This window comes from Trachemys scripta, chromosome 6, assembly GCF_013100865.1.
Source record: "Trachemys scripta elegans isolate TJP31775 chromosome 6, CAS_Tse_1.0, whole genome shotgun sequence".
Lineage (NCBI taxonomy): Eukaryota > Metazoa > Chordata > Testudines > Emydidae > Trachemys > Trachemys scripta.
In genome coordinates, this window is record NC_048303.1 from 100,139,974 (window position 1) to 100,160,614 (window position 20,641).

Consider the following 20,641-nt stretch of genomic DNA (forward strand, 5'->3'; position numbering starts at 1 on the left):
TTCACACTGAGGCAACTGCAAGAAAAAAGTATCAAGAACAAGGAAAACCTCTCTTCATGGCCTTCATAGATCTTACAAAGGCTTTTAACCTTGTCAGCAGAAAAGGTCTTTTTCAACTGCTAGAGAGAATTGGTTGCCCCTCAAATCTTCTCAGTCTGCTTTGATCCTTTCACAATGGCATGAAAGCTAGCCCAATATAAAAGGTGACCAATCTGACAACTTTGAAATCTGCAGTGGTGTTAAATAGGGATATGTTTTGGAAGAAACACTCTCCGATATATTCTTCTCTGTGCTGCTTTTGCATGCTTTTTCCATCTAGCATTGAACGTGTCCATCTCCATACAAGATCAGATGGAAAACTCTTCGTGACTAAGGACAAAAAGCAAAGTCAGACACTTGCAGATAAGAGAACTTCTTTTCCCAAATGATGAAATGCTCGTTACACACTGTGAAGAGGAGCTCCAGCAAATTTGCAGTAGCTTTGCGGTAGCCTGTGATGAATTTGGACTACCCATCAGTCTAAAGAAGGCAATGATTATGGCACAAGCTGTGTTGACTGCATCAGAAATTTCAATAGCTAGACCACACTAGGCATTGTGGACAAAGTTTTGCTATCTGGGATCAACTGCATTGGATAACTTATCTCTAGATGACGAGCTTAATTCTCACATTGGAAAGGTGGCCATCAGTCAGTAGTCAGTCAGCTGACTGAGCATGTATGGGATAGCAGAAAATTAACACTGAACACCCTAGATATGGATTTACCAGATGTGTGTTCTGACCATGCTACTGTATGGTGGCAAGATCTGGACCACCTACCGCAGGCATAAGAGGACACTCAACACCACCTTATACACCCGCTGCCTCCATTGTATTCTAAATATCAAGTGGGAAACCAAAGTTCCTGATACCAAAGTACTTGAGAAATCAAAATTGCCAAGTCTTATCCCTATTCTCAAACAGATGTCTCCATTGACTTGGTCATCTGTGCGGGATAGATGACGGATGCATTCTAAACAATCTCATGCATGGGGAACTTGAGAGACCAGTGGTGACCTATGCTTAAGGATGTTTGCAACATGGACACCACAAGCTGGGAAGATACAGCTAGCAACAAGCTACAATGGAGAGTTGCACTGTGCCAGGGAGTCAAGAGAGGCTGAAGAGAGGTGGTTGAGAGAGAGGAAAGCACAGCAGGCCTCATGTGCTAGTCTTGCATACTCTATGCCTTCCATATCAGAAGTGCACAATACACCCTGGGAAGGATTCTGATTTGATATTAAATTTGAAAGGGAGAGTGAAGGCTGTGGAACCTGCTTTCCAGGTAAGAGAAGAGGTAGATGGTTTCAAGTCCATGAGATGGAAGTCCATGAGATGGAAGACACGTATGGAGATAAAAGAAGGGTGATTACATGGAGGCTGGTTGATGGTTGGCAGAAAGTGTGGAAAACCAGGGAATAGAAGTGTAGCAGACTCATCAACTTTTATCTGTGGCTCAGCCATCTCTAGAGGGAGACAGAGTATCACACTGATTGGATGTGGGTTATACACTTCCACCTGGCTAGGAGAGCTCATCCTAAGCTTTATAGGTTCACCCAATTCAAATCCCTGTATGGGCTACTATCTGTAACCTCCCCCCCCACCCACTCACATGAGTCATCAACAGCAGAACCTGAGATCTCAGGATCTAAAAGCATGATTCTGTACTGCCTCAGCTAAAAACAGAGTGCTACTCTAAGTGGGTGTTACAATAGGATGGAAGGGAAATAGGGAAATGATCTCTGGACAGTAGGTGGAAAATGTTTGGGAGTGGGGAGAGAGATCGCCAAAGATTTGTATAATTTCAGATAAGCAGCCACAATTTTGGGGCTTATCCAAAATAAACCTCCCAATCTTTTGAGCATTTCCCATCACTCACAGTTACCTCATGGACTCATATTTGTATTTATTTTAATGACGATGGGCCATTCAGAGGGTTCAGAACTTTAGCCCTACCAGAGCCAAAAAAGGGAAAGGCATGTGTTTATGTGAAATATAAAAAGAAATTAAAAAAAAAGCATGATCTAAGCTCAAGTTCCCGCATCAGAATTAAAATTAAAAAAAAGGGGGGGAGGGTGATGCACAGAGAACACAAAAGAACTACTATAAATCTTGGAGTTTGTCTACCACATTTTTTTCCTCTTAAATCATTGTAAAATATAGGTATGTTGACCTCATATTGGTGTGTGTGTTTTTTTTAAAGATGGAAAATACACCTTATCTCATTATTACTTTATATATACCAAGCAAAGCAAGGTTTGCCATGAGTAGCAGGGATTTTATTTAAACTGAATAACATATAAAACCCACATAAATTACCAGGATATTAATTATAGCTGTCCTTATGAGTTCCCTCTGATATCACATGTGGAAAAATACATATTTGCACGGCTTGCGCTCTCTCTCTCTCTCTCTCTCAAAAAAAAAAAAAAAGACATCCACACATTGGAGTCAAAATGTTTTTCATAAGAAACTGTTCTCCTATGTGTTCTACTCACTTTTGATATAAATCTTTGGTAAGAAGTTTCCATCCCCCCTTCCCTCTTTTAAATCACTAGCTCAGCTATTTCTTCTTTGAAAATCGCTGCCTGGGCTAGATATTTAAGGAACACGTTGTTGATATCATGCTGACTTGAAATTTTCCTTTTTTTTTTAAAGTTACAGTAACTATGAAAATATCACATCCAAAGTACAATTATAATCATAACCCACCCATACTGAAATGAAAAAGAAAGGCAGGGCGGGGCATGCATATCAGGCAGTTATATATGAGCCCTCAATGACAGATGGTTTTAACAGTTGAATGAAAGAAAGAGATATAAATAAATAAATAAATAAAAATAAAATTCTCCACTCTCATTTCAGTACCAGAGCAGTAGGAGTCCTTATTGCTTCCTTTATTCCTTTTCATTTCTGGCTCTATTGATGCAACACAGGATTTGAACAATACTCTGGCAGACTTCAAATGGAAACAAAAATTATATCCAACTAAGTAGGGAGGGGAAATCTGACACCCCTATGGTACCTTCGTGTGGAAGCAAAATGACTTATATTTATTTTATGGGACAGTTTAAATTTATTATATGTTGCATATAATTTCCTGTCTCATTTCTTTAGTGTTCTTGGAATTTATTCTAGGATGTCTTACTTTATCACATACCCCCACCCCTCTGCCCTGACACCCTCTGTTGAATTTGCTGTAAAGGAAATCCCAGAAAGGCAAAAAGCCTAGAGCACCATTCTAAGGAACAGTTGAAGCCATAGAAGAAATTCTGTAAGACCAATGAAGATGAAAATGGAAACTCTGTGAAAATTAATGTACTGTAGAATCAGTGTATATTCCACTTATTTCTCTACGCAAATAGAAAAAGGAACCCGCTTATGAGATGTATCCAAATAATTCACAGGTGGTGAAACTATTAGAGAGTTCTGCAGATGCTTGCCTCATAAGCAGAATAAATCTCACATGCTACATACACTGCTTTCTCTCCTTTTTCCCCAGTCACCCGTCCATAATGCCTTCCGATTTCACCACAACTATTTTGGTTATTTTTACAAGAAATTGGGACAACGTCTATATCTGGCAGGCTAGTGAGGCTGCTCACATGTGAAAGGAAATTCTAACCAGTGTATTTAAAAGGAAATAAAAGTGTTTATCCATTTCTGAGAAATGCAGCACAATCTGGGTACAGTGAAGTCTGATATGGTGAAACTCCAATGGATAGTGAAATAGAAGGAAAGTTCCAGATTGTTTCAATGGATTTCAGGGGGGCCTGTGAAGTTCAGGATATAATGAACCCCTAACTTACAGACAAGTTGTTCTGTGAAATAAAATGTCTCCACAATAAGACGATTCACAATCTAATACTACACAGTATACAAATCATGATAATTGTGAATGATCACTTTTTAAAAATGGATACTCTCTACTATGTGCACATGCTACACATGTAAATGCTCACTTGAAATAGGTATTTAAGAAGATACTTAGGCCCAGATCCTAAGTTGGTATTAATCAGCATAGCACCATTGAAGTGAAGGGAGGTGAACTGATTTACACCAGCTGACGATCAGTTTTCAGCTAGCACCACATTTACAAATGTCCATTTAGTTTTGGCATCACTACTTTAAGTATAATATTTGCAGCTTGTGTAGAGATGTGCAGATGTTTAAACACCAACTAACCAAGTCCAGTCACAGGAGACACTGCAATGACATCTATGTGCAGAGTTTTCTCTGTCATTCTTGATAGGAAGGTGAAGCATTTGAGAATGACATTGCAGCACCATTAAATGGCATTCAATCTTTCCAGCACAACATAATCCCCACAAGAATCCTCTTCTGGATGTGTTCCTCCAGAATGAATATGGAACTACTTCTTCACAGGTAACTAGATACAGAAACTTTGTTAGATTTCCATAGTGCAGTCCAAAGCAACACATAGCCTCAGGTTTTGTTACAAACGGAAAACCTCAGGCCTGCTGTGCAAGTTTGGAGAAAACTTGGAATAGGGTATATATTTGGGTGGAAACTACGTGACATTCAGTGGATTTTTCATGGGTTTCAGCAGAAACTAGGCAATGCTAGGTGGCTTTATCTGAGGCTTGGTTTGAACTTTTGGGGTTTCCCAAACCCAAAACCTCAAAGTGAAAGTCAAGGAGTAAGAACGTATGTGCGTTACATCTGCCAAGCTCCCACAAAGCTCTGCAAAAAAGTCAACCTTCTTGATGCTGGGGTGTGTGTATGGGGACAGGTAATACCCCCAATGTTCAGAGATATCAAAATGTATTTGCAACATCATGTCTTGATTATATAGGTGCAATTTCCACCCATGCAGAGAGGTAGCACAATGATTAACATTGCTCCACAAGGAGGCTTCTTCCCCTCCCCTCAACTCCTTCATGTGTGGGTGCATCTCATGGATGGATGGATTAGCCAAACTTTAGCCCAATCCCAGATTAAAATCCAATATTTTGTTTTAAGATCTGGATTTGTTCCAGAGTCCTTTCTCTCTCTGCTGTCTACCCAAGACATCTCTATCCTCGCTGATAAAGATAGAGGTCTCAGCAGGTGCAGCAGTTTCTCTGCTGGGCCCCCAGCACCACAACGGCAAATCTCCCAAGCTCTGATATACAGTGAAATCTTGGCACTCCTGTCAGAAGGGAGCAAACCACGAGAGGGGATGATATCTCAAAAGATTCAGGTTGGGATAAGCATTGGTCATCACCAACCACCCAAACAAAGTCTTACCCATCACTAACTACCCTTTGCAAAGCTTTCTCCATCACTAAGCAGAGATTGGCTGGAACCTCTAATAGATCACAGTGTGTCTTTTCATGATTTATCTTCTCTGCCTATTTCTTCTTTTCCTTCTCTCTCCTTGCCCTGTATTCTTTTTTCGCTCACTCTCTCTTTCCCTAAATTATATTTTCTATCTCCTCCTCCATATTTTCTGTATCCTCTCCATATTGTACTCCTTTTTTCTAACTTAACCCATATCACTCTCTCCTCCTACACATCGCATTCCCATCCTTGCACCCCCACATACAGTGTTTGGAAATGTTACCAGACACCTAAAACCTAAAGGACTAAACCTAATAGCCAGCAACTGATATGAAAGATGCTTCCCACTGACCAAGGCAATGGCCATGTGAGAAGCCAACTGCTCTCCTCTACAACTGCTAGAAAACGGGAAGGTGTTGTGATTCCTAGTCGGGTGCTGTCCCTCAGCCCTATTTTGATGACTCTAACTTGTCTACTAGCTTTTGGCTACATTTGAAGGCTGCCTCCACAACTCTCACTAGCTACCAAAAGAAAGATGAAACATTCTCTTTCTGTTGCTCTCTGTTCCCAGAGCATTCAGGTTGCAGCAATTGGTGGAAAGTGTCTTCACTACTCTACTCTTGGATCAGCTTCCTGGTTGTTGCTATGGGGATGACCTTGCTACTCTATCCCTCTTCCAACCTCTGTTTCTGTGCCGGACTCTGCTAATGCGCAATGCCATAGCAGAGTGAAATTGATCTGATTTTTTTCTTTTTTTAAATCAGCTTCACTGCTGCCAACAGACTGTACAGCAGTTTGAGAAAACAGCTATGAGCAGCAGCAGAGGCAATGCAGCTGTCAGCAGTCTCAGACAGACAGCACTGCACCAGATATTCTTGGTTCACATTTGGATGGCTATCTTCACAATCATAAGAGCTAGAGACTTTTTTAAATGAAAGCATATATTATGTAGAATTCTCCTTGAATAGTTTCTTATTTCCCCTTGGTGAGTGGACTGTTCAAGCATTACACTAATTGATTAGTCCATTAAGTTAATTATTGATTGACTAGTTCATTCAGTTAATACACAGTTTCTGGACCAATATGATTATGGCTGAATATGTTCTAGGCTCCAGATTCTTTAGGGTGTTTTATTGCCTGGTCTTTTTTATTTTCTCTTGCCAGGCCTAAGAATTATGCTAAGGACAGAAAACCACCCGAAAAACCCAACCCCTAATCCTCAGGAGACTAGTGACACCACTGAGCTAGCCTAATAGTCTTTATTCAGGTCCAAATCTCATTAATTTCAATGGGCATTTTGCCTGAGTAAGGATTTGGGCCCAAAGAACAAAATTGCACCACTAACTCAGTTCATCTGATTACAGCAGTTCCCACAAATCCTTGCCCTCAGTGAATGGAGGGACAATAAAGGATATACTTGGAAAAGCAATCTGGAAAAGTTCAGCAAAGCAAGTCTAGACATGAAACTCTAGAACAAGATATCAAAAAACTGACATATTAGACACACTTACTAGTGATTTGGCCGTTCATATAAAGAAATTTGTATGTTGTGTGTATAGATGTGAAACATTCAGATTGAGAGTGTACTGGTTAGGTTTTCAAATGCCAAAACTGTGCAAAGTTTTGAGTGCACCTCATTTGCATGAATAAAACCTGCATTTGTATGTACAAACTGTGTAGTTCAGCATGCCACTACCCAGTTGGAATGTTCAAATGCCAGTTTGCGCACACACACGAGCGTGCATAGAAAGTGTACATGTGCAGTTTTGGAATCCAGGCTGGAAAATCCATCCTTATACAGCTATAAACGTAGAAACAGATGGGCATACATACAAGTGATAGACAGACATATCTGCACGTGAAGAGAAATGACAGAGTCAAGCTTTCTACATTCAGCTGTAAACAAGGAATTTAACATTCATTCCACAGACTAATTGTGCTTATGGTCATCCAAGACAGATCAAGTTAGATAATAGAGGAGTAGAGTGCCAGAGAACCTGAAAGGAATGGACTATTGTGCTTGACTAGTTTCCATGTATAAATTAGTGCATAGAGAAAAAAAAAAGAAATTCTACAGACACATGTACTTTATTATAATTCCTAGTGTTATTCCCGCACAACTACCACAATAGCAGGCCAGAGAGCTAAAAACCACTAAAAAGAAGCGAAGAGCAAATGCAAATTTGATTAAATGCCTTTCTGACAAGAAGTGGCTTGACTTCAGGTTTGGATGAACACACGTCAATGACTGGTCTTAGACATTGTGGTTTGCTGGTGATGGGTTTTTATTTTTAAATGAATAGAAAGGAAATCTTTGGAAGAGAATGCCTGCTCATTTTTGTTTCCCTCAAAAGAGGTGTGTTACAACTTCCTTAGCATGCAAAAGTCTGTAGGACAATGAGCAAAATTCCCCAAATATCTCATTTTAGTCTGGAGAGAGAAAAATATATATTTTAAGAAAGTATCAAGTCTGCTTTAACTCTTACAGACTCAGACTCTGGGCACTCCGTTCCAGGACAATTAACAAGTTAAATACCTGACCCTGCGGTCCTTCCTCAGGGAAAACGCCCCATTGAAGTCAAAAGGATTTTGCTCTGACTTAATCCTAAGGAGCCCCGGAGGACTGCACCCATCAACACCTATTGCTACATCTTTTTAGAGGGTGCAAACTGGTCTAATGGTCTGCCCTGCCCTGGCTCTGCTCTGCTCCTTGGGGTGAGGAGGCAGGAAGACTAGCACCACAGCTGGCTCTAAATTCCTCCATTCTTTTAGCACCAGCAATGCCAGGGCTGGGGTTGCATCTGGACTATGCCAACCTTCCCTGCTGGTGCACCCATGCAGACCAAGCCACTCTCTAGCCTTGAGCATGTTTTTCTTTCAGGGGGGTCTGCTGCACACACATCACACACAGCAACACGTGTGCTAAGTGACTTAAGAGACAGACCCTGTGAAGGCTTTCTACTGGATGTAAACTGCTTACTCCCAGGAGCAGTCCCATTATAGTCAATGGGGCTACTTGCTGTAGTAAGGATCTCTCACAGTCAGGGCCGGCTCCAGCTTTCTGCCGCCCCAAGCGGCGAAGCGAAAGAAAAAAAAAGATAAAGCCGATCGGCAGCACTTCGGCAGCAGGTCCTTTGCTCCCTCTCTTCCTCTTCAGCGGCAGCTCAAAGAGGAAGAGAGGGACTGAGGGACCCACTGCCGAAGTGCTGCCGAAGACCCGGACGTGCCGCCCCTTTCCATTGGCCACCCCAAGCACCTGCTTCCTTTGCTGGTGCCTGGAGCCGGCCCTGCTTACAGTGCTAACTTTTTGCAAGACTGAGAAGTTACTTTTTAAGTACAGATCCAAACTCTGACTTTACTTACAGCTGAAGTCAAGGGGAGTCTTTCCATTAATTTCAATGGGCTTTGAATCAGTCCCTTTATGAATTTACTGTTTGGTATACTCTGGAGTGACACATATATTAATATATCCCAACACTTCACCATATTAACATCCAAGTCAAAATCCTGTAGTCGTTACTCAGTCAAAACTTTCACTGAAACCAAATAAGGGATTTGCCTAAGTGGGGACTGAGAAAAAAATGCCCTGACTCCGAAAAAGAAAGTTTTTCTTGTTTCATATCACTATTCTTAAGGCACAAAAAGAGTTTTATTTTAAAAATCTCTGCTGGAGGGAGGGACACACAAAAAACCCCCACACAAACTGGTATAGTATTAAATATAATGCATAATGGTTGGCAGCAGAATGCACTATTTATTTTCATGAATTAGGGACTGAGTGCGCAATTCACAAGCAGTGGAGTGAAGCAAGTACAAGTGGTGAGGCTAGGGGTATTAACCTGGAGTCAAATCCTACAGTCCTTACTCAGTTCTAACTTAAGAAAAACTCCTACTGATTTTCCCTGAGTTAAGACTGCAGAATCTGGCTCATAATGCGTAACAGTTGCCAGGCTAATAAACTTTTCATTGGTTAAGGAGAGCATGTTCTACCCTCTCATGCCTCTCTACAGTAATTTGTGTGGCTTACATTTTATTTTATATTTGAAAGAGCCTTTTTTAACCAAAATTATTTTTGTGGAAGATATTCAAATTTACAATTATTTTGAAAACTCATATTTAATGATCTGTGAATAACTGTTATTGAGACCTGACAAAGATCCATAACATGCATTTTGAATAGGGATATATTGTTTCTGATACTCTCGTGGCTAAAACGTTAACATTAGCATACAATAATTAGCACATTTTGTTTCATTCACATGTATATGAAAACATAAGCTCAGTTTGATCTGGAAATAGATAGTGAACTTTGGAATAAAATAATGATTCTTCAGTAATTAAGTATATAAAATATGCACTTTGCATTGGAGTCAAAGTTGTAAATTAATGTTTAAAAAAAACACAAGAGTTTTTGCTTTCGATCACTATTTACAAATTAATCTAACCTTCAGATGAGCTTAGCTAACGTGCATGCCCACGACACTCTCCTGTTAAAAATGTGTGCATTACTACTAATGTTTTCACTGCAGACTTTCTGGAGAGTAAACGCGCAGCTCATACCCATAAAATTAAGTATGAGTCACAATGGAACATTTACTTCCAATCAAACAACGCAGCAATGGTGTTCAGTTGTAGAGCATCTTATCAGTCTCCTTGGGAGACACAATAAAATAAACAAACATCCACCAAACAATAACCACCAATTTTGCATCTGTAATGTACACCTGAGATCACAGAACAATATTTTGCTTCCCAAACTTAGAGTTAACTTGTCTCTCTAATAACTTACAGTAATTATCAGAGATAATCCAAGCTGGCTGCAGAAGTCCCAGTACATGCTGTACATGGTTTCTCTGCATTTGCAGAGGAAAAAATAGTTTTTAAAAAGAGAAGAAAAACCCAACCCCTAGTACATAAATTTCCAGGAACAGTACAACATTTTACAGTTTGATTTCAACAGGGAAAAAAAGGCTGTTGTCCAAATTCCAAGCACTCAATCCATCATTCACAGTTCATCTCTCCCCACATTTATATAATCTATGCCAACATTAAACTTTTGGTTCTACCTGGAGCAACCTATACTACAAGACCCCTCATAGTAGTGTCCTGGAGCCTGGACTTCGACACAGCAGTTTTATAGCCCCGCAGCCCAAGCCCTGCGAGTCCAAGTCAGCTGACACAGTCCACCCTTGGGTGTTTAATTGCAGTGTAGACATACCCCTAGAACCCGTGTTGGGTTAGAGGGGATGATACCTGCGGAATCATTTCTTTTTACCTGGGTCTTAAAGATTTAGAAAAATGGATCTCTCGACTGCAACAGTTAAGTATTTAAATAAAAGAAATGACATTTACCAGGAGCAGAGACGCCAGGAGCAGGGTGCCAGCAGTTGCCCAACTGCAGCATTCCATGCTTGGATCCTTGCCGCAATCTGAATCGGACACTGAATAAGCTGCTAAGTGCTCCTCTGCCTGCTGTCACATCCAGTACTGGTGCTAACACTTCAGCCCTGCCTATCAGCTTCCATCAGCTCTGCTCACATTTCCTGACTAAGGGGTGAGTGGGTGGGGGGTGAGCTGAATGGAATCTCTCTCTGAGCAGGCAGCCAGCCAATCAGGCTCTTGCTAATCAGACATGCAGAATAACAAAGCCAAGGGGTCCAGGGAAAGTATAAGAGAGAAAGAAAGAGGGGAAGGAATGAGAGAGAGAGAGAGAGAGAAAATGGCAAAGCTGAAGGGAGTGCTCTGCCTTTAGTTAACCCGACTCAAGAGAGCTAGTCCTCTACTTGCCACAAGCTGTTTGTGGCTTTTGCTAGTACAATCGCGTTCCTTCTAACTGTGCATTGTTCCATTCAGGAGAGAAACTTAATCTGTGTCAATATAGAACACATGCCATAAAGGGCACAAATCATAAGAGACAGAAATTTGCCAGAGAAAAATAAATTCTACTTAAATAAGGACCTCCTATATTCCTTAAGGGAACATGGACTGTGCAAATCTTTTTTATGCCACTTCGCCACAAAGAAGCATCTCTTACCCTCCCCGCCCCCATCATCTCTTGTCATACACATCTCTATCTATTTTTAAACTGGTTTCAGAATTTCCTGCTTTACATGGATGATGGCTGCAATGTTGTGGTAACCAAGTCAGCTGGTAAAGATGCTGGTCTGTAAAACAAAGAATGAAGAAAAACGTTCTCATCACCTAAAGAAAAGCAATTTCAATTATCCGCATTCAAAAGGGACCGAGATACCGACTGAGGGATGTGCTTGCTTAGCTCCTTCAACTGATGAGTTAGGTAACTACCAGTCCAGAGCTATATTGACCACTTTCTCACTGATGTCTGTGATGCCTATTATACGTGCCTGTTAGAGCACAGTATCACCGCCTGTTAGTAAGGTTGCCACTTCCCATCATAATACCTTGTTTTCAGTGGCTTATAAAACCTTGCCAAACTTTAAATGTTTAGGCAGAAATTTCCCCTGCCAGGCCTCTGCCTCATGCTGTAGCTTTCTGGAGAATTTCAGCCAGAATGGATTAGCCATTGCTGAGAACAAGAATAAGGGCAAATAAATTTTTGCCCATGTTAAAAACTTCTGGCAACCTTTTCTTTCAATAGATCTAGCACCTTCTGGTTTGGAGCAAGAGCCTGAAGTTTGCCACGTGAGTGGCCTCTGTGTCTGTGATGGGCCTCTTGCTGTCCTTTTGAAAGTCTGCCATCTTATAAGCTTTAAAAAAAAAAAATCACAGGTCACACATACCTCCCCACCTACCTATTGGCTCCCAGCCTCCGCACAGCTGGTCCAGCTCTTGTCCTCTCTGCATTCAAATGAGGCAGTTTTTTCCTCTATGCTGCAGGAGGGCCTCTCCGGTGCTCTCAATGACTCTCCTGTGAGCAGGACAAGAGCTGGACTGGAGTGGGTGGAGAGAAGGGGAGCAGGTGTGTGTGGGGAAACTGGCATAAGGAGCCTGGGGGCGGATACTGGGACTATAGGCTGGCAGGAGATGGGGAAGAGACTGGAAGTGGCTTGGCAAATTGACAGGGACTGGAAGTCAGGAAGGGAAATGTGAAGAAAGATGGGGAAGCTAAGAAAGGAGGAGGAGCTGTGGAGGGAGAATAGAGTCAATGGCAAGGAGACTGGGACTGAAAACTAGTGGGATGTGTGCATGCTTATGGGGGTGGGGAAGAAGGGGAGATAGATCTGATGAGGAGCCAGGATGCAAGAGGAGAACCGAGAGTGGCTGGGCGAAGAGACTAGACTGGAAGCTGGAGGGTTTGTGGAGAAGATTAGCTGGGCAAGGAGACTGGTACTGGAATGAGGAGTCCAGAGGGGTGAGACTAGGATTTGGGCAAGGAATGGGGGACTCGGGCTGGCTAGGGTAAGAGAATGGGACAGGGATGAGGAGCCAGGGGTGGGACATGAACAGGGAAAGGGCGAATTTGGTAAACCTTGTGGGAGAATGGGCAAAATCTAAAGGTTCTAGCCCTGCTAATGAGCCATGTTGGTATCAATATATGGAATTTCTGTTTTTTTCAGTTTGCTTTTTTAAGAAAACCTAAGAAAATACACAAGTTTAAAAACACTATGACAAAAGAACATTAAGGTTGCAAAATCAAGTACTCAAAAGTAAGGAAATGCCAGAATCTAGATGGCTTGCACAACCTTAATTCGGCCATCTTGTGCCTATGCATTATACTACATTATGATAGCAATGATGCAATTAAAGATAGTATCACAATGCATACACAGAAGGAGGCCAAATTAAGGTTGCTCATTCAACCCTAAATTTTGGAATTTCCTAATGTTTTGAGTGCTTGACTTTGCAACCCTAATAATGTTGTTCACATATTTTTGGTGTATAATTATAGCATTTTCAAAAGCAGCCTCTTCTTAGTGAGTTAATTTTTGGGCACTCAACTACCAGGCAACACTGTTATGATCAATACACTGGCTTGCAGTAGAGTATATGAAGTGATCCCAGTAGAATGCTTCCAGACATGCACAAAATTCTGCTTTTATTTTTCAGAACCAAACCACTCAATTCCTGACTACCTGAATGGTAAGGGATGTACCAATTAGAGATGGGCATGCCCTTTAAAATTCCAGTTCATATTTCTGACTGAAGCCAAAACACAATAATATATTCATTTGTTTGGTAGCAAACAGTTAATGTGGAAAAGCAGATACTGATGCTACACATGCCCATCCCAGATTTACTGACTCTTGAAATGCCGTGTTCAGCTTTGGAAAAGGTAAGTTGTTGCATTTTTTTTAAAGAAAACTCTCAAAAGGCACATAACATCCTCTAACGCTAGTAAAACCGGAGCCTACACATGCACAATTTATAGTCCCACCATTGTTCTGTGTATGGAACTCCCATTGCAGTCAATGGAAATTTTGCACGCAAAATCATGGCAGAAGAAATATATTGGTAGAGGCCAAATGGTGTTGCCTGCTATCATCAGATGCCTAAAAAATGTTATTTGGCCGAAAAGAGCTCGTTTTTGTTCAAGATTGATATTTAAAACAATAGCAGAGCTGTCCAAGACTTTCATAATGAAACAGAAAATGGTGCAAAACTCACATGACTTTAGATTTTGTTGCACATTTAAAACTCAGACCAGGTTCAGGAACTTAGGTCCATTTTTGATTCCAAGACAAAGTCATGTAAAACCCATGGTTTTGACATGAAGCCAGGTGAAATGTCACAGTTCTGAGAGTTTGGCTTTGAGTTTCTGAATGCATTTGAACCAAGAACTCAAAGTGAACCTCAGGGAGTGGAAACTCACATGAATCAAATCCAAAGTAAAGGTCCATGCAAACTCTTGAATTGCAATAGCATTAAGTTTCATAGACATTTCAGTCCAATCCTGAATCCATATCACTCAAAAACAAAACTCCCATTAACGCTAGTGGACACAAGATTGGGCTCCAAGTCACAAGTGAAGGGCATCCACTCACAAGCTCTGAAAATGACCACTTCTCGTATCCACGTTGACCATTAACTACACTCCTTTTTTCCCCTTTCAGGTGTCTAAATTAAAGCAGTCTGCACAGGTTTGTAAGCAGCGGTGCTGGTTAGCAGCACTGCACAGCAATGGCGGATTATGTGGAAAGAGAGCAGAAATGAAGGAGGGTGTCAGGATTGTCTGAAGCATCATTCCAAGCTGTACAGATTTTAACAATGCTTAATTTAAAAAACACTAGCCCAGGAAGGAGAAAGCTGGTAACATCAATATGCTTTATAGCAGGAAAGAGTGAACTAAACTGTGGAGTTGATCTCCCTGAGGAGAGTATGTTACAGTTTTCACTCAGAAGCCACCTGCCTCTTCCTGGAGCTGAACCTCCTTTTTTCCCCATCAGATCTGCAGCAACCAATATTTTTTATTTCATTTTATTTTTCAGTTAGCAGTTATTCTTAGATTGCCTCGTATTAGTTTGGATTGGTTTCTGGGATGTTGGATGCTCACATAACCATGGAAAGTGGGAGGGAGCCAATGCTTATAAAGGGTGTGTGTGTGTGTGTGTGTGTGTGTGTGTGTGTGTGTGTGTGTGTGTGTGTGTGTGTGTGTGTGTGTGTGTGTGTGTGTGAGAGAGAGAGAGAGAGAGAGAATTTAATGGCTGTGAAAGATGTCAGATTGATAGCTGTGGGGACCACAATCTCCTGCAAGTGAAGTTCACCCCTGTGCGCAAGGCTGACACGGCTCTTAAATCCTACATAAACCCCTTCTTGGGGCTTAAGTGATGCACAGTCTTTGTGCAAGCACTCCATACAGGAAGAAATGACTTCCCACTGAACAAACATAGCATTACTCTGCACTGTGCAGGTTTCCTTGCTTTTATCTGTAAGGACAGCCCCTAGGGGTAGGGTGACCAGACAGCAAACGTGAAAAATCGGGACGGGGGTGGGGAGTAATAGGAGCCTATATAAGAAAAAGACCCAAAAATCGGGACTGTCCCTATAAAATCGGGACATCTGGTCACCCTATCTAGGGGTGAAAGGATAGTTCAGTCTCCAGACCCACTCGGTCCTTGGCCTTTATGCTGAGAAAAACTGCCAAAAAGATTGCCAAATAGTACATAAGAGCGGCCATACTGGGTCAGACCAAAGGTTCATCTAGCCCAGTATCCTGTCTTCTGACAGTGACCAATGCCAGGTGCCCCAGAGGGAATGAACAGGACAGGTAATCATCAAGTGATCCATCCCCTGTCACCCATTCCCAACTTCTGGCAAACAGAGTCTAGGGACACCATTCCTGCCCATCCTGGCTAATAGCCATTGATAGACCTATCCTCCGTGAACTTATCTAGTACCGGTAACCTGGGGATTGGATTGAGACTCTCTAGTTTAGATACTTTTATGGCCCCCTTCAGCGTAATAACTGAGCACCTTACAATCGGTAATATATTTATCTTCCCCATACCCGTGAGATACAGACTAAAGAACACAGCAATATATGGCTCTATATTTAACTGACTAGATTTCAAGCTGACGATGTACCTTTAAATCATATGACACATTCCAACCCAACCTTGAAGAACTACAGTCTGCTTCACCCTCAAAAATGTTGGGAACATTTGAGAAAAGGAATGGTCTCTCTTCTTTCTTGAGACGTGACTGCACTGATTGAATTGGTGAGGTTGGAGCAATCCCCTGTATGTATCATAAAGCCACCAGCAATGCTGCTTTACAACTGGCTCTGGCCATTTTGAAAGGTTCTTAGCATATCCAGCAATGAGCCTGATCTCAAGAAATAGGACAATTCCTCTGGATTACAGTTAAGGGAGTTAGTGGCACATCAGGGAGGTGGACTGTGTGAAGTGGCTGTTTGTACTGCCTATCATACAACCTTGTCCAGTGGTAACAGTTCTTGAATCTTTGGTAGCCAAAAGACAGACAGACACAGACACACACACACACACACACAGAAGGAAAGATAAATAAATGTTAAAATAGTTCATAAAACTTGCATTGCACTCTTCACAATAATGTTATATTACATTCACAGTTTTCCACTGGTAGGGTGTGGCTTAGTGGCTTAGCCAAACATCTTGAACAAGCATGCTTCAGATCTGAGTCACAACATCAAAACAGGGAAATTCTGCAATAGAAAATACAAAACTGCTTTTCCATCCTATTTAGGAGGGGAATCTCAGGTACAATAGACAAGCAGATTTCAATCACTACACTTAGGCATGATTGGTTTATCACCACTTGGCCTTCCATTGCGCTAGCATCATTCTCCTTTGCATACCCTTAACACCTCTCCTCCCCCAACAACAGCCCAGGATCTTTCTGGTCAGACTGAAAAGGTGAGCACAGGCTTTTAGCTCAAGTTCAGTACCAATCTGTGAGCTAACACAATTTAATGCCCTGACATCACGTCTCTATCAAGGTCCCCTTAAGAATGATCATGACATTTCTTTAATGCTCCACCTTTAGCTCTGTCTCCAGATCACTTGACTGCTTTTCCCCAATCACTCCCTTCCCCCTGCCCTCAATACCTAATTAATCACACAGTGGAAATTCTAGCCATCAGCTTGTCAGATGCTGTGTACTGACCACATTCATGGTGCTGGTTCTAGACAACTGAAATATGTGGAGTTACTAAAAGTAATTAGTTTTGTAACCCTAACAACAAGTGCATTAGTCTTTGAAGTTACCACATCATCTGAATGTCTTCAGCCTCCTTTCCCTGCCATTCTTAATATACTGCTGCATATTTTACAATTCTGGAAACACTTGCTTCCTATCTTAGGTACTTATATGCCCCCTCAATACCACAGTATCTGAGCATCTTTTTAATGTATTTATTCTCAGAACAGCCCTGTGAGGTCAGGAAATACTAATTTCCCCCCTTTTACAAATGAGGAACTGAGGTACAGAAAGAGACTAAGTGACTTGCCCAAGCATGGTGGGGCAGGGAACTGAACACTGGTCTCTCAAGCACTCTAACCACATAGTACTGGCTTTCATGTGTACTCCCAATTAAGTGACTAGGACTACTCGTGATACTAAGCACTGCACCAGGGACAAGCATTTGTAAGATCTCACCCTTAATTGCAGCTCTTTAGGACAGGGAATTTCTCACTCTATTCTGTAAGGTGTCAGGCATATTTATGGCATTATATAAATAATAATATTGAAAGGACTTAAGGCTCCAATCCTGCACTGAGCGCTGTTCACGCAGATCTCTGTGCAGTGCTGCCAACTCTTGTGATTTTGACATGTTTGTTTGTGTCTATGTGGAGCTCATTGCAAGAAAAGGGCATACTCCCTCCCCCCTACCCCCTTTGGTAAGCTTTCAAATTAATTTGGACCCAGTTTGGGCTTTGAAAGTTATACCAGACTTTATTTAAAAAAAAAAACCACACATTTGAGCCTCCTCAGCTCTTTAATCTGCAAGGCTGTGCATTTTTTCTCCTTACAAAAGTTTGTGATATCTACGTAATTCTTTGTATGCTTTTTTGCTTTTCCAAAACAATACCCTTCTTTTTATAAAAACAAACAAACAAAAAAAACCTAAACACTCATGAGCAACCCTCAAATAAATCAGCTGAAACTGCCAAAAATATCAATTTTAAGCTTGTAATAAATAAGAAGGAAGAGAAAAGAAGTTTTAAACTAGAGAAGGTCTCAAACTTTGCATTTTGGATCTGGATTTGAAAAACCCTTAGGATAGGGGAAGGTAGGGCTGGTGTTTGGCCCAGTATAAAGATGGCCATTTGCAATATTCACATCTGCAGCTAGATTCAGATTTCCAATGCTTCCAGAATCCAGGGGAGGGGTGTACGCAAGTTAAGGTTTGGGCCCATCTCTAGTGTTAACAATTATGAAGAATGCCTGGACAGCATAAAGCAGACTTTGAAATGATGTGGAAGGATTTTTGAATAGAGAACATCTAAAGCAGGGGTCGGCAACCTTTCAGAAGTGGAGTCTTAATTTATTCACTCTAATTTAAGGTTTCGCGTGCCAGTAATACATTTTAACATTTTTAGAAGGTCTCTTTCTATAAGTCTATAATATATAACTAAACTATTGTTGTATGCAAAGTAAATAAGGTTTTAAAAATGTATAAGAAGCTTCATTTAAAATTAAATTAAAATGCAGAGCTCCCCGGACCAGTGGCCAGGACCTGGGCAGTGTGAGTGCCACTGAAAATCAGCTCGCAAGCCATAGGTTGCCTACCCCTGTTCTAAAGGAATCCCTTTTGTCATCTAACAGCTTTCATATGTCACAATATCAGTGAAGTGCTTCTGCAAATGGAACTCTCACCAAAGCTAATGGGAGCTCCGCCTGCGGAGGACTGGCAGGATTGGACATCAAGTCAGCAGAATTAATGCATATTAGCATTTGAAATAAATAGTATCACAGATTACAGCCTGGTCAATTTAAAAGCTGGAAACATTGTGGCTCCTGTGATTTGATGATAATGATTAGGGTTTAATACTGGCAGAGAAGCCCCCAGCCCCCAATTTAAGTCAAAGCACATTTATATATATAAGGGGGAAAAAAAACCTGTCATAAAACATAAAAGATAAGTGGTAGGATTTTGGAGCAGCACCAGGCTCAAACTGCTGCAACACATGCACATAAAGGAAAAGGTATTTGGTGAAATATTTGAAACATATGGTTTTGTTTGTGTTTCTTGCAAATGTCTGAGAACAGTGAACAATTCCTACCTGTATACAATCGTGACCATGAATGCACTATTATGTTGTAACAAAAATGTATTTATAAGCAACCAGTAAAATACTGGAAGAAATCATAATGTTAATAACTAAGAGGTTATCAAGTTCCATATTGAATTTCTCAGTGCTAAAAATTGCCATGCAAAGAGCAGCAATTTTTACTTGATGGATTAAACAGTTTCAATATGGTAGAAATACAGGAAATGATTAAATAAAACAGATAAATTTCTCCCCTCAAGCTGAGCAGAAAAAATTCTCAGCCTCAGCTAAACAGGTGAAAAAGCAAATCTTTTCCGTATTTTAAGTTTCTCTCTCTAACTGGAACCCCACTTTGAAACCACAGGTTTAGGGGCTCTAAGTCCAAACCCAAACAGGGATCAGAACTTCATCACTCAGGGCCACCACACAGGTTATTGAAGACCTACTGCTGGTGATGCATCTGTGAAAGACTAGATTATCTTATCATAGAATCATGGTCTATCAGGATTGGAAGGGACCTCAGGAGGTCTTCTAGTCCAACCCCCTGCTCAAAGAAGGACCAATCCCCAACTAAATCATCCCAGCCAGGGCTTTGTCAAGACTGACCTTAAAAACCTCGAAGGAAGGAGATTCCACCACCTCCCTAGGTAACCCATTCCAGTGCTTCACCACCCTCTTAGTGAAAAAGTTTTTCCTAATATCCAATCTAAACCTCCCCCACTACAACTTGAGACCATTACTCCTTGTTCTGTCATCTGCTACCACTGAGAACAGTCTAGAGCCATCCTCTTTGGAACCCCCTTTCAGGTAGTTGAAAGCAGCTATCAAATCTCCCCTCATTCTTCTCTTCTGCAGAATAAACAATCCCAGTTCCCTCAGCCTCTCCTCATAAGTCATGTGTTCCAGCCCCCTAATCATTTTGGCTGCCCTCCGCTGGAGTCTTTCCAATTTTTCCACATCCTTCTTGTAGTGTGGGGCCCAAAACTGGATGCTGTACTCCAAATGAGGCCTCATCAATGTCAGGTAGAGGGGAATGAACACATCCCTCGATCTGCTGGTAATTCCCCTATACAGCCCAAAATGCTGTTAGCCTTCTTGACAACAAGGGCAGACTGTCGACTCATCCAGCTTCTCGTCCACTGTAATCCATAGGTCCTTTTCTGCAGAACTGCTGCCTAGCCATTCGGTCCCTAGTCTGTAGCAGTGCATAGGATTCTTCCATCTTAAGTGCAGGACTTTGCACTTGTCCTTGTTGAATCTCATCAGATTTCTTTTGGCCCAATCCTCTGATTTGTCTAGGTCCCTCTGTATCCTATCCCTACCCTCCAGCGTATCTACCACACCTCCCAGTTTAGTGTCATCTGCAAATTTGCTGAGGGTGCAGTCCACACCATCCTCCAGATCATTAATGAAGATAAATTGATCACTACCCATTGAGCCCGATGATCTAGCCAGCTTTCTATCCACCTTATAGTCCATTCATCCAGCCCATACTTCTTTAACTTGCTGGCAAGAATACTTGGGGAGACCGTATCAAAGGCTTTGCTAAAGTCAAGGAATAACACGTCCACTGCTTTCCCCTCATCCACAGAGCCAGTTATCTTGTCATAGAAGACAATTAGGTTAGTCAGGCATGACTTGCCCTTGGT

General features: G+C 41.5%; 1 protein-coding gene across 8 annotated transcripts in view; it reads right to left on the reverse strand.

The window, feature by feature from the left end:
* Positions 1-20,641, reverse strand: part of ADAMTSL1 (ADAMTS like 1) — a 714,047-nt gene that overhangs the window by 245,236 nt on the left and 448,170 nt on the right. The window contains exon 1 of one of the 8 annotated variants that reach the window (XM_034773215.1): positions 10,675-10,822. The exons of 5 other annotated variants lie outside the window; for them this stretch is intronic. In XM_034773215.1, coding sequence (XP_034629106.1) covers positions 10,675-10,731 — 57 coding nt within the window. In that variant the 5' untranslated portion in view covers positions 10,732-10,822. Of the gene's footprint in view, positions 1-10,111; positions 10,426-10,674; positions 10,823-20,641 lie in introns of those variants that run through there. 2 more of the 8 variants (XM_034773217.1, XM_034773216.1) reach the window with 2 other exon arrangements.